This window comes from Aplidium turbinatum, chromosome 15 (genome assembly GCF_918807975.1).
Source record: "Aplidium turbinatum chromosome 15, kaAplTurb1.1, whole genome shotgun sequence".
NCBI classification, from domain to species: Eukaryota; Metazoa; Chordata; class Ascidiacea; order Aplousobranchia; family Polyclinidae; genus Aplidium; species Aplidium turbinatum.
Window position 1 is genome coordinate 9,446,880 of NC_137486.1, and position 15,140 is coordinate 9,462,019.

At 39.3% G+C, this 15,140-nt stretch overlaps 1 protein-coding gene across 6 annotated transcripts; it reads left to right on the forward strand.

Moving 5' to 3' along the window:
• Positions 1-1,430: 1,430 nt before the first annotated feature.
• On the forward strand, positions 1,431-13,990 carry LOC145784156 (uncharacterized). 6 transcript variants are annotated; one of them, XR_014290985.1, is made up of 4 exons: positions 1,431-3,550; positions 11,223-11,467; positions 11,667-13,247; positions 13,463-13,990. XR_014290985.1 is itself a non-coding variant. In XM_082595918.1 (4 exons), the coding sequence occupies exon 4, from the start codon at positions 11,703-11,705 to the stop codon at positions 12,339-12,341; it is 639 nt and encodes a 212-aa protein (XP_082452044.1). In that variant the 5' UTR covers positions 1,431-1,975; positions 2,191-3,550; positions 11,223-11,467; positions 11,667-11,702; the 3' UTR covers positions 12,342-13,971. The 6 variants fall into 6 exon arrangements, 4 of the variants coding, with proteins under 4 accessions (XP_082452044.1, XP_082452042.1, XP_082452045.1 ...); XM_082595918.1 differs by having other exon boundaries at positions 1,431-1,975; positions 2,191-3,550; positions 11,667-13,971; XR_014290986.1 differs by having other exon boundaries at positions 11,667-13,977.
• The last annotated feature ends 1,150 nt before the right edge of the window (positions 13,991-15,140 follow it).

Genomic DNA, 15,140 nt, shown 5'->3' on the forward strand with positions numbered 1-15,140 from the left:
GATGTCTTCAAGTAAAAAACTGGATTGGCATGTTGTTGTTAAAAAATCTGAAGAGGATACGCCAGTTGGTTTAATTTTACTTGCCATATTAGTACCAATATTGGTGAAGTGCTCATTCAATAGGTTTGCAAAGTGGGTTGATTCAGTTTTGTGTAAAATGTTATTTATTTCCATATTGGTGGGAAGCGATGACATTGACTTGGATTTGCTAGTGATCAATTCGTTAATTACTTTCCATGTTTTCGATGCATCAGCTTTGTTTGCTTCAAATAAATAAGTGTAGTGTTGTCTTTTAGATATTCTTTTTATATGCACCAAGCGATTATTGTAAGCTTTATATTTCTTTATTTTCATGTCATCTTTGTGCTTATAGCACGCTCGATATAGTCTATTTTTTGTCTTTATGGATTTAAGAATTCCTTTTGTGATCCAGGGTTTGTTTTGCAATTTAACTTCTTTACGGGATAATTTCCTTACAGGTGCGTGTTTATTGAGTGTTTTTTGGAACGCATCTATGAATTCACAGAATTGTGTGTTGACGTTGTTTTTTGTGAAATCAAGGGAGTTCATAGCAACATGCATTTCAGATAAAAAGTTTTCATTGTCAAAATGCCGCATACATCGTGTCAATTTCGGAACTTTGGTTTTAAGGAAATTCAAATTAGTTACGCTCAAGAACACTGGTAAATGATCAGAAACATCATATAAACAGATACCGCTGGTTTTGTGTTGTTTTTCAATGTTTGTGTAAATATGGTCCAATAAAGATGGTTCACTAATTTTAGAAAATCTAGTTGGATGGCTTATCACGGAATTACAACCTATGGCCACAAGTGAGTCCAAATATTCTTTTACTTTAGGGGTTTTATTTTCATGCATAAGGTTGATGTTGATGTCTCCGCAAATGATATATTGTGATTTCGTCTTCTCAATTTCCGCAATAGTTGATATTATCCTGTTTTGAAAACTATCAATGTTTGGTCCAGGATGCCTGTAGATGACACCCACGACTGCGCTGTCTTGAGAATTACTTTTTATCTCGATCCAGAGGTCTTCACAATTTGGTACATTTAAGCTAATATCATTACGTATAGAATATGCAATATTATTTTTAATGTAAAGTGCAACGCCACCAGCATTTGTAGGAGAGCTTCTGTGTAAAAATTTGTATTCGATGAGGTTAAAGTTATCAACACAATTGGGTTTTATTTTAGTTTCAGAAATTGCAATAATATCTGGTTGGTGATTAATTTCGACCAAAAATTCTTCAAGTTTGTCTTTGTTTTTGCTTAGACTGCGGGTATTGAAGTGGAACAAGGAGAGCTTTGTATTTTTACTTTCTTGAAAGAATTTTTTAGTATCTGATGTAGAGAGGTAGTTTTTGGAATCGAAATTGATGCTAGTAGTGGACATTACAACTGTAAGATATTTTCTCTTCACTTTCTAAGTTTTGAAGTTCACATGTTTACGAGTGGCAGTATATTGATAAATGCCCTTCTTTGACGGCATAGTAGCTTTCTCCTGGCGATTGATCAACCGCAATTGATGTACTGGAAAGTTGCTTAGCTTAAAACTATATAGAAAAAACACTTTATTTTGGAAAACATTTTGGTGATTTCATATGCCCTTGCAAAACACGGTGGCTCCAAGTTTATTGTGACGTAACAATTTATTGAAATCATCGCCCCTTGGGATCTTAGTTTATCGCGTACGGAAACAACATTCCATGATTCATCGAAAATATTGTGTTCGATTTGTTGCTTCTTTATTATAATTTGGGAATTTCAAAACATGTAAAAATTTATCTTAAATAAGCCCACTTGTGCCTGAAATATTATCAGACAGTTTGTAGCCAACGTTGGGCAAAAGTTCTGTTCATCTGTGAACTTGGGTTGTTTTGTCAGCCAGTTCGGACTTATTTAGTAAGTCGAGATTTGTAGAATTCGGGCAAGCAGCTTTAAAGAGATTGCTTCATGTGAGTACCGTACAAATTGATTGCTAATTTGTAAATTTAGCCTTTGCTACTGTATGTGTTAATAGTCTGACGTATCTAAGCTGAACATATCTATCACTATCAGTTTTGTACGCGCTGTGTTCACTTGTAAAAGGGCTTACTTAATGACACAGCTTTATTGTGCATGATCTACGTATTTTCGACGTATCGTAACGCGTTAATTTCATTTGTTATAGCTGAATTGTAACCGCATTGGAATCCTGTGTAAAGAATTTCAGACTGTTGCTGTTGTCGCAATTCACCGGCTTACTTGGCAAAAATTGGTATGGACATTTTAATTATGTGGAATTTATTGCTGATTTAATTCACACTATCTGTCCGTAAAGCGCTAAAGGTCGACGCATATTCACGATGGATGTAGCAATGTAAAAAACTCACATTAATCATTATTGCCTTGTACTGTAGTTTTAGGCAAATGCGTGATTTGTGCTTTTATGTTATTTCAGAAAACGACTTCTTTTGATCACACTCCTGTTCTGATCACTCGGGATTGTGGTTCGAGAGACTGTTGACAAAAACGTCAAGTATCATTGTAATTTCGCTCCAATTTAATAAACTATTTCCATTTATATTCGACAACAGTCGGATTGCCTTTGCGGTCGAGCCCAGTGATAGAGGATAATATCACATTAGTTTTCAATTTTCTTGCCGTGGGTCGGCAGATTTGTTTTCGTTATTCCTATTGCCTTTGGTAGGCAATAATAGTTTTCAATTTTCTTGCCGTGGGTCGGCAGATTTGTTTTCGTTATTCCTATTGCCTTTGGTAGGCAATAATAGTTTTCAATTTTCTTGCCGTGGGTCGGCAGATTTGTTTTCGTTATTCCTATTGCCTTTGGTAGGCAATAATAGTTTTCAATTTTCTTGCCGTGGGTCGGCAGATTTGTTTTCGTTATTCCTATTGCCTTTGGTAGGCAATAATAGTTTTCAATTTTCTTGCCGTGGGTCGGCAGATTTGTTTTCGTTATTCCTATTGCCTTTGGTAGGCAATATTAGTTTTCAATTTGTCGCCGTGGGTCGGCAAAGTAGTTTTCTTTATTTCTTGTTGCCTGTGTTAGGCAATAATTAGTTTCACTCTCTTGCCGTGGAACGGCAGATTTGCTGTTTATTTCCCCCTGCCCTCTGTAGGCAAATTAGTATCTCGTGCCCTAAAGTCGGCACACTAGTTTTCGGGTTTCTTTTGCCTATTGGTAGGCAATTAGTTCTAGTGTCGTTGCTGACTATCTGTTCACTGTTTTGCAAATTGCTTATCAAGAAACTGTCCTTGGATAGGTGATTTTTAGGCTTCCCGTTCCTTTGTTACTTTATTATCCTTCGTAGACTTGTGCCAATATTTGCTGTTGATTACTTCTCATCTTCTACATTGAAACTTTCAGCACTACTGTAAATAACGATGTCTCAAACAACAGAAACTCCAAATGAGCAGGAAAATCCATCTTCTGAGGAAACCCAGAACCTTCCATCGGTTTCAGCGTCAGGTTCACCGGAAACTCATGTCGAGGAATTCTCTCTGGACAAAGCCACGCGAGAAGACAAAAGGTTAGCTTCTTGGTTTGTTTTATGCCAGAAAGCTGCGAAAGCTAAGAGTGTCGTAGAATTTAAAAACGCTGAAGAATCGTTTCAGCGAGTTTATGACCGGCTGTTACCAATGATGGAGGCTCACTTAAAAACTTTTAAATACGCAAATGATGAGTTTTGCGAACTAGAGGCGATGAAGCAGGCTTGGATTCAAAGGAAATTAGACATTAGCGTTGCTCGAGCAGAACTGAGCGCCGAACCCGAGCCGCATGTCGAACGTTCAGCTTTGCGAGAAACGCCAGCGGCTAGTGTGGTGTATAGTCGCCGATCGAAGAGGTCTAGCCGTTCTCGCTCTTCGTGTAGCACATCTGCCAGTGAAAGGCAGAGATCGGAGGCGGCGCTAGCCAAGAAGCTGGCCGAACTTAAGTTGAAAGGCATAGAAGAAGACCAAAGATTGCGGGCCCAAGAATCTCAAATGCAAGCCGATAGGGAACGATTCGAAGCCAAATTGGCTGTCGAGACAGCAAAAGCGCAGTTAGAAGTTTTGGACCAGTCTGAAGAATGCAGACGGTCCACGTCTCTAGCCAGCTTATGCGAGGACCAAGTGGATTCTGGCACACCGAAGGTGCCGGACTGCCAGCCTGGTCTTGCGCTATCTGGTAGAGCGGATGCTAGTAGGCATGTGGGTCAGGTGGATCTCGGTACAGGAAAGGTGCCCGAATTCCAGCCTGACTGTGCTGTGACTGAGGTAAATAAAACTGTTAGCTTTCAGCCCTCGGACTCTGAAATTTTGCCTTGCATCGTGAAAGCTGTTGGCGAGGGCATGTGCATGCCTAAGCCAGAGCACATGACATTTTCAGGCAAGCCAATTGAGTATTGGACCTTTATTCGCCATTTCGAGACCCACTTGGAGAGTCGAGCTCACACCGATGGAATGCGAATGACTCTACTATTGCAGCAGTGCCGAGGGAAAGCCAAGCACTTAATCGAGCATTGTTCGATTATCGACTCCAGTGGAGGATACGCAGAAGCGAGGAAACTTCTGCACGACAATTATGGCGTGCCCCATATTGTCGCTAGGTCTTTCGTTACAAGGCTCATGGGAAGGCCTGATATAAAGAGCGAAGACGCGTTGGGCATGCGCGACTATTCCCAACTCTTACGTCAGTGTTCACTGGTGTTAGGGAAGCTCGAAAACTTGGGCGACCTTAACACAGTGGATACCATGGTGATGCTGGCTGCCAAGTTGCCGATGGAAACGCAGAAGGGCTGGAGGCGCCGCACTGCTAACATTATGCTGCAGTCAGGGAGACAAGCTACATTTAACGACTTTGTAGGGTTTGTGGAAGAAGAATCGAGAGTATTAAACGCCTTTGGAGGTTTACTGTGCAGGTCAGTGAAACGAGATCAAAAGATCCCAGCCAGCTCCCGATATACCCAGAAGAGCTCTTGTTCTGCCGTTGAAGCGACGGTTGCTTCACGGACAGGGATGGCATGCTACCTTTGCAACGGACCGCATCCAATAGGCAGATGCAATGAATTTCTGAAAAAGTCAATTTCTGATCGCAGGGACTTTATCAGGTACAAAGGAAGGTGTTACAACTGTTTTAGTGACAAGCACGTTGTTAGGTCTTGTGATAGACCGCCGGCCTGCACTGTAAAGGGTTGTGGACGTCGCCACAACACTCTGCTGCACGAGGAAATGAGACCTACTGGCCCAAGGCAGCAGATTGACTTTTCACGAAGTCCCAGTAACAATGATCAAACCATAGAAAATAGCAATAATGGCAGGCCAGCCACTATTGCTAAGTGCGAAACGCTGCCTGAGCAAAGGGATAATTTCTTTTTCTGCGTTATCCCGGTCAAGGTTTATTACGAGAATAAATGCTTGACCGTTAACGCATTTTTAGACACCGGAAGTGACACCACGTTTTGCACCACGTCACTGGTCAAGAAATTGGGTTTAAGAGGTCAGCCAGACAGAATCCAATTGACAACTGTGGGCCAAATGCCGAGATCGGTTGATTGCCGAAAATTATATTTTAAAATTCGGCCGCTAGATGACACTGATGAGCTGGATATAAGACAAGCGGTGTCGCTGGACGATTTGGCGTTCAGAAACAATCGTCCTTTAACAGATTCAGATATAGAAGCATGGCCTCACCTGAAGGGTATCCAGTTCCCTCACCTGGATACTGAAGAGGTCTCATTACTAATAGGCACTGACGTTCCATATGCTCATAGGCATCTGGATTCGAGGTATGGAGGGAGAAGAGATCCCTGTGCATTAAAGACTCCTTTAGGATGGAGCGTGATTGGACCCGGAATCAAGCGGGCAAACTCAAAACAGGCAATGGTTAATCGAATAAGTCAATATCAGGTACAGAACTCCCAGACAATCTTTATGGACGTAGATTTTCCTACTTCAGTGGAGGACAGGAAAAGCCGTGATGATGACCGCGCAGATGCGGCACGGTACCTCCCTCATGACCCAGTGTTCAACCAAAATAAGTCAGACGCAGTAAAAATTGTTTCCGATTGTGTGGCCCAACACAGAGGAATTTCATTAGACAATGTATTGATGCAAAGACCATTGTACCAGCCCGATGTAGACGAATGGAGGGAGCGGTTCCCTCAACTCTTTGAATTGCAGAGTGCCACTTTGCAACACTATTTAAAGCCATTGCAGTTAGGTAGGGTGAACCATGGCCTACTTGAGATACGGCCTTATATGTCGCATTTTAGAGGCAAAAATTAAGAGGCTGATTGATGCATTTCGCTTTCCAAACAAACATGTGTTTTATAACCCTTCAAACGTTAATATTTGTTGAGGGAGGCATTTGCTGAATATTTCCACAACAAAAAAATGTGCAATATTGCTTCAACGATATAACAATTCAAAGATCTTGGTTCAACTCGCACCAAAGTTATTGTGTCCTTAGATAACACTTTCAAGTACAAGTTCTAAATATTGTCCCTCTCTCTCTTTGTCGAGATAGGATGGAAAATGCCACAAACGACCAAGCCAATCAGTTTTCATAATGTTTATCCAAAAATCCTACATTGTTAATTTTTTGATACATCTTTGCACTGTAAACCAAAACATCAAAAGCACAAACGATGATTTCGCAATGAAATGAACACTGACATATAGAATAATACTCAATGGCCAAAATGGATATTAAAGCATCTCTTTTTAGAACAGACAACACTTGTTAATGACTGAATATTTCTAGTTCTGCTCATTCCAAGTCAGAAGGTTGCATCCTTCTTGTGTAATACGCTTTTCGCCACTTTCACAAATCATTATTATCTATGCATGGTTGACATAATCTATCAAATGGTACCAATTCGGAAGATATCAAAATCAATTGGAAAACTACGATTAAAGGCTTTAATAGGGGGATTCGTCATATATATTGCCCCAACCGCTCTTATTTGAACAGGAAAATAACATGAGATGGGACAAACAATAAAAAAAGGTAAAGGTGAGTGAGTCCCACACTTGAATCCAAACATCGGGAGATGAGAAGATAAGGTTCTCAGTATACTAAGCCCTCAGCACTAACGAGAGTAGGGTGGCCAGTTCATTTCTCTCGGCCGCTTTTACTTCAGCAACTACGCCCACCCAATTTATTACACCCTGGGTGTAGAGGTGAGCGGTGTTTGTCAACAACCAGCATAAGCCGGGAGTCGAACCAGGATTGCATAATTGGAAAGCGAGCGCCTTACCCGCTGCGCTATCCCACCGCCTCACATTTATAAGTCTTTCGTTCTTTGCCGCTTTTTAAATGCTATTACAGCTTCTTTTCTGATAGAACTATTAACAATTTTTTGTTTGTTGTTAAAAAATATGTTGATTACGATTTTTTGTGCGAACTGATTGCCCCAAGTAGAGTGAGCAGCGCAGGTAAAACAAGCATTGTTGCATTGGGTACGCAAAATAAACTGGGCAGCAGCACGAATCGGTATGCTTGGACATTGTTGAAGAAAAGAGTCAGTTGAGTCCAAAACAGCAAAGCAGTGAGAGACATATTGTGCTAATGCTGCAGATGGCACTATAAGGCCACCACGTGACAGTAAATTAAAATAGGTGTTATTATCTTCATAACTGCCTGAAGATGAGTGAAAACAGGATTGGCAGCTGCTTTTTTCTTTAATCTTCTTGGTTATGTAACCAGCAATAAAGAAAGAAATCTCTTCACTTTCTTTTGTGAGACTAGCTTCCGCAAGTTCGACCGAGTTTTCAAGCAGTAAGCTTTCCAGCGGTTCGAAATTTAATGGAGGATTGTTGATCAGCTCTGGTTCTTGCCAAAAGTTGATATCTTCTTTGATGAGTGATCGGCAAAGTAAATGTTTTTCAGAGTTGGAAACTTCGTTGAAACTGACAAGAAAATGTCCCCCGTTCATTTGTCGATATTGTGAAAACCTTCTTTCTATAGGATCACTTTGCAATCTAGCTGTAAGAACAAACTCGTAATTTTCATCCAACAAATCTTTGATGAGATGTGCTTGTGCACGTAGAGTGCAGATCAAAGCGGAACTGGTCTGCTTAGAAAGGCAAAATGTAGAGCCTGCAGTGCAAACCCAGTTTTCAAACCAATCAGCCATGGAAAGAAGAAAATCGACTTTGCCATCGCCTTCAATTATGGCGTTTCCAAGTTTGTTTGAATGATATCGCTGTTTGCTATTTACTATCATCCACCATCTATTGAATAGCGACAGAAACGCAGCAACATCCTTTCGGGATGGAAAATAGCTTTTACAGGCAGCTATTGTTGTCTCGTGAAAAATGGCAAGTGCATACCCAACGTTTTGTTTGTTATTGCCTGGATGAAGTGAGCTGTGAGTGAGTTTTGGTGCCTTTCGCAAATTTGCTTTTTGTTTTTCATCTTCTTCGAAGATTTCTCGAAAGTCTCTCCACCTTATGTACCCACTTTCGGTTGATGCTATAACTTCACCTTTAAGGTCAAATGAGAAAGCTGGAAAAACAAATTTTTGAACATTTAGGAGATTATTGCGGATATTTTTCAACAAGTGGACGTTGTCAAAAAATAAATACGTCTTCGTTGGGTTGCAAGGATGTTGGATGGTGAAAGCAACATCTGAAGGAATCATTTTGGATAGATGATTAAACGCTGACACATTGGCAGAGTGGTTATCAGTGACAACTCCACGAACGTTGAACCCAACTTTTCCAAGGGATTCTATGCAATCAGACAATTCGGATGCCAACCATTTTCCGTTTACAGTTACCTCTGGGGCAGCTTTCACAACAATGGGGACCGTCTGCTTCAACCCCTGCACCATGAAAACTACAACTCCTTTATACAAGTTTTCGTCCATATCTGCACTAACATAAGATCCGCCTGAATATTGGACGCATTTCTGCACATACATCTCATCCGCCATTAGTATTATGTCCTTCGATATGGCACCTTTGTCTTGAAGCAACTTAGCTGCTTTTAGTGCATCCACGTTTCCTGATTTTAGTTTTGCCAATAATGCCATGGATGGAAGTGGAAGTTTTTGCAATAAAACCTTGTATGCTTGAGGCGATGTGTAGCGTAACAGAAGTGCAAATCGTATCATTTCGGAAGAGTACGGAGGTCGACCTTTTGGCTTGTAATGTTGTCTTCTTTGCATTTCTAGTAATAAATCACCATCTCCGCCTTCTTGCAAAGTTTGTAGATAATTTGGGAAATTTTGTAACATTGAAATGCTGGTTAGTTTTGCATTTCGACCTTGTTTAAACCATGTTGGCAATGGAACAGGGTTGCCAATAACTTGGAGTTTAACATGCAGATCACTGTCAATTTTGATCGCTTCGCGCACAACTGGAAAATCATTGACTTCATCGAAAACGAGACGATAATAAATAATGCAACTCTTCGTTTTGTAACAGGAGTAATTTGTTGGACAATTTTGTTCTGATAAGTCAGAAAAATCACTGATAACATCTTTCTTCTCAAAACTATCAAGCTGATCTTTTTGGAAGACACGAACTTTTGGTGGTTTTCGTAATTCTGTAGGAGTGTATAATGTTGAAGGCCTTTTGAGAGAACTGGTTGAATGAATAGAAGGTATAGGGTTTAAAGACCAAATCAGTGTTTTCCTTTTTCCATTGCTTATAAGTTTATCCTCAAAATGTTTGCAGCAAATAACAGAATTGGAAGATGGGGACCAATCAGCACGATTAACAAACTGAATCCATTTGGCTAGTAAATCGTCCTTTTTAAAAGGAAAACGAAACGATGCAACATTTTCGCCTGTGTCATAACAAGACTTGCATCCGAAAACAACACATTTATTTACCATTTGATATCTAAGTTAAATGCTATATTGTATTACTTCAGTAGCTAAAAAATAAAAAAATAAATGCAATTTGCAGAATGTCAGCCTATAAATTATGCATCCGCCAATATTTCAAACTGTTTGTCATCTTTCACTCTCTGCAAGACTTGTGCAATCAAATGATCATCTTGAAATACACTGCAGTAGTGTACAGTACATACCATAACATAACTGTCTTCCATACTTTCTACAGAATAAGCTATAGGCTATTATGCTATGACATTATCAGAAGAAGACTTGATAGGAATTATTTAATGTGTTATTGTGAAATGAACAAGCTCTGAAAGTTCAACAGTATTCTGCATCTCTCAATTAACCAACTAGAAAAAACTAACTAGCAACTCCAGCAAACTTAAATTGTAATATGTTAAACTTGAATTCCTATTTCTTAGCTATGTAAAACAAATGATAAACCTTCCTTTTTGACTATCATTAAACTTGTTCTGTAGGCTATTAAAGTAAGCAAAGACTATAAGTTATATGCTCACTAAGTTCAGCAAAACTAAAAGTGATCTATGCTAATTTAGTTCACTCTTCACAACACAACTTTGCTGCTGCAACTGCAAACATTTAGAAATAGCAAACTGTAATCATTTTCTCTCCCAATTAAGGTTAATCCTCTCTCGTCGTCGAGTGCATGCTAAACGATTAACCCAATACGTGTGATCTTGGTGCTTGCGCAGAACACACACAGCGATTCATTTCAATGCGAAATCATTGCTTGTGCTTTTGATGTTTTGGTTTACAGTGCAAAGATGTATCAAAAAATTAACAATGTAGGATTTTTGGATAAACATTATGAAAACTGATTGGCTTGGTCGTTTGTGGCATTTTCCATCCTATCTCGACAAAGAGAGGGAGGGACAATATTTAGAACTTGTACTTGAAAGTGTTATCTAAGGACACAATAACTTTGGTGCGAGTTGAACCAAGATCTTTGAATTGTTATATCGTTGAAGCAATATTGCACATTTTTTTGTTGTGGAAATATTCAGCAAATGCCTCCCTCAACAAATATTAACGTTTGAAGGGTTATAAAACACATGTTTGTTTGGAAAGCGAAATGCATCAATCAGCCTCTTAATTTTTGCCTCTAAAATGCGACATATAAGGCCGTATCTCAAGTAGGCCATGGGTGAACATAGACCGACTGCATTACTTTTCTGACACTTCCAGTCAAAATTACGGCGCGATTTCGTATCCGCACTTTGTTAATGATAACTTTACAGACATCTTGAGGGTAGAAGGACGCTTGGAGAATACAGCGAGTCCTTGCAATGTCAAACATCCAATCATTCTTTCGTATTCAAGTCAATCTAAAATTTCGTTTATTTTGAAGCAGAGTCTCCATGTTGGTCATGCAGGAATAGCACACACTTGGACGTCTTTGCATGAGCGGTTTTACTTCTTCAAGGATTCCGCCGCTGTGCGGAAGATCGTTAGCAGTTATGTGACAACAGGAGAACAGAAGATGACTGATCTACCTGATGTTTATCTACGCTCTGAGGAGCCTCCTTTCAGTTCTGTCGGAATCGACTACTTCGGACCCTTCATGGTTAAGCAGGGAAAGAGCATGGTAAAAAGGTATGGATGCATTTTCACTTGCTTAACTATGAGGGCAGTCCACTTAGAGATTGCCAATGACATGTCTACTGACGCATTTCTTAATGCTTTTCGACGATTTGCTGCCAGACGGGGAAATCCTAAGGAAGTGTTTAGTGATAATGGCACTAATTTTGTCGGTGCACATCGCGTATTAAAGGATTGTTTGAAATCTTTACAGGACCCCAGCATTGAACAATACTTTCGACGAAAGGCCATGAGGTGGAATTTCAATCCACCAGGGGCGTCTCACTTCGGAGGCGTCTGGGAACGAATGATCCGCTCGGTTCGACGGATTCTCGACTTTATGCTCTCCAAGTTCGGCACACTGACGGACGACACGCTGAACACCTTCATGATTGAAGTGGAGAACATCCTGAACTCACGACCGCTGGTTCCAGTGAACTACAATTCGACGGATCAACAACCACTGACACTAAATCATTTATTACGACACAATTTGGAGAGTGATCCTCCAATGCTTTCCGTGAAGGCAAACGAAAAAGACTGCTATGCGCGACGACAATGGCGAAGAGTTCATTTCCTAGCCGATGAGTTCTGGCGAAGGTGGAAAAAGGAGTATCTACCGACAATCGCTTTGAGACAAAAATGGCCGGACCGAAAATGCAACTTCGAGACGAATGACGTTGTCTTAATTGTTGACGATAATTTTCCACGACGACGTTGGACTATGGGAAGAATCATTCATACATATCCAGATAAGCACGGAGTAGTGCGACAAGTAGATGTTCGAGTCGGTACCAGCATCCTGAGAAGGCCGATTGCAAAGCTGTGTCTTATCTGCAAGCCAGCCGAGGCCTCAAATGATACCGCTATCGACACAAATACTGTATAGATCGAAGCAGTGCAAGAACTGCGTTTTCATGCGCTTCTACGAAGCAATTGCCTGGATTTGAGGGCAAATAATAGACGCTTTGCTGATTTTATGAACGCTCTGCTGATCCGTTGCTGCGGGAACCCGATGTACCGGAAGTCAATTGTGGATTGTATTTTTCGCGGTATCTACGCATTGTCGTTCCTGCATGCGGTGTGGAGACAACAATGAGTAGATACATAATGTTGTGTATTTGTGTTTTATGACTCGCTTCAGTATTGCAGCCGTAGTTTTTGCCCTTTGTAATTGCGAAAATATCTTGTTTCACGTTAAAAAATAGGCTTGCATAGTTTTCCTATTTTTGGAGGGAGTGTAAGATATTTTCTCTTCACTTTCTAAGTTTTGAAGTTCACATGTTTACGAGTGGCAGTATATTGATAAATGCCCTTCTTTGACGGCATAGTAGCTTTCTCCTGGCGATTGATCAACCGCAATTGATGTACTGGAAAGTTGCTTAGCTTAAAACTATATAGAAAAAACACTTTATTTTGGAAAACATTTTGGTGATTTCATATGCCCTTGCAAAACACGGTGGCTCCAAGTTTATTGTGACGTAACAATTTATTGAAATCATCGCCCCTTGGGATCTTAGTTTATCGCGTACGGAAACAACATTCCATGATTCATCGAAAATATTGTGTTCGATTTGTTGCTTCTTTATTATAATTTGGGAATTTCAAAACATGTAAAAATTTATCTTAAATAAGCCCACTTGTGCCTGAAATATTATCAGACAGTTTGTAGCCAACGTTGGGCAAAAGTTCTGTTCATCTGTGAACTTGGGTTGTTTTGTCAGCCAGTTCGGACTTATTTAGTAAGTCGAGATTTGTAGAATTCGGGCAAGCAGCTTTAAAGAGATTGCTTCATGTGAGTACCGTACAAATTGATTGCTAATTTGTAAATTTAGCCTTTGCTACTGTATGTGTTAATAGTCTGACGTATCTAAGCTGAACATATCTATCACTATCAGTTTTGTACGCGCTGTGTTCACTTGTAAAAGGGCTTACTTAATGACACAGCTTTATTGTGCATGATCTACGTATTTTCGACGTATCGTAACGCGTTAATTTCATTTGTTATAGCTGAATTGTAACCGCATTGGAATCCTGTGTAAAGAATTTCAGACTGTTGCTGTTGTCGCAATTCACCGGCTTACTTGGCAAAAATTGGTATGGACATTTTAATTATGTGGAATTTATTGCTGATTTAATTCACACTATCTGTCCGTAAAGCGCTAAAGGTCGACGCATATTCACGATGGATGTAGCAATGTAAAAAACTCACATTAATCATTATTGCCTTGTACTGTAGTTTTAGGCAAATGCGTGATTTGTGCTTTTATGTTATTTCAGAAAACGACTTCTTTTGATCACACTCCTGTTCTGATCACTCGGGATTGTGGTTCGAGAGACTGTTGACAAAAACGTCAAGTATCATTGTAATTTCGCTCCAATTTAATAAACTATTTCCATTTATATTCGACAACAGTCGGATTGCCTTTGCGGTCGAGCCCAGTGATAGAGGATAATATCACAACAACAAACACAATAAAAATGACTGACATATACATGTGCAATGAATAATTACAATATGACTGGTTAGGCTACGGAGTGACTTTCAGTTGATAGACGAAAAACTTTGAAAAATAAACACTATTATTGGGTTATAAAATATTTAATTTAGCAAGGACTTTACTACTAAACAAATAAGTAAATAAACCACCAACACGTGCATTTATATCTTATAGTCAAAATAACAGAACTGAGAAATTACTTATGGATGACAACAGAAACAATTCAACGAAAGAACTTGTAATTAATTAAGACTAAATAAAACATATAACAAATCAAGTCGAAGTGGTGTGAGCAAAACCTGGAAATAAAAGCACTATTATTACGTCATAATAAAAATGTTTTACAAGAAAGTTGAAGATTAGCCTTGCACCGTACGCATGAAGTTAATTTTTTTTTTTTAAGTAGAAATTTACAACAAAAAGTTAGTGCAGAACTACAAACAATTGGCCAACAAAAGAAAATTAAATCAAAAGCAGAGTTGTAACATACAGTACTATAAACAGTCCAAATTCAATCCTTCTTTAGAAATTTGATTTAATAGTCATAAGAACCTTTTTCTGAGTCAATGGTTACTGTACCAAGCCTGGACAGGGTTTTATCTTGTTCGGGGTGGAAATGAAGGTTGACTACGGTTAGGTGGAATATAAAGAAGTCCAAAAAGATATCTTGTGACTTTTCTTCACTTTGTCTTCAAAATTCAATTATCTATGAGCGATCCAACTGAGAAATGCAAATTGCAAAATGGCTGCCAAATTCAATGATAAGCTTCTAGCTGGCCTAAATCAAGATTTCTTCGAATTGTTCTGTCTCTGCGAGTTTTTAATCAATTTTGAAAATTTTTGGACTGAAATGACCGCAATTAAATTTCTTTCTTAATTTGTCAAAATCTAGCTATTCTCCAGGCCTAAGTTTTTCTTTAGTCCAATTTATATATTTAGACCTGGAGAGCAAAATCTTTGCTGCTAACTGCTTTCCCGCGCTTTTTTTTAAGGTATAGCCTATTCTCCAAGTATTAAAAATGAGGAAGTATACAGTAAGTAAGGCATACTGATGATGAATTAAAGTGATAATGGTTTCTAGTTTTTCTGCTACTACAGTCAATCAATCAATGTTTTATTTGTCAGTAACAGGAACATAGGTACATGTTTGAAATATGCAATATACACAGTACAAAAGTTACACAAGT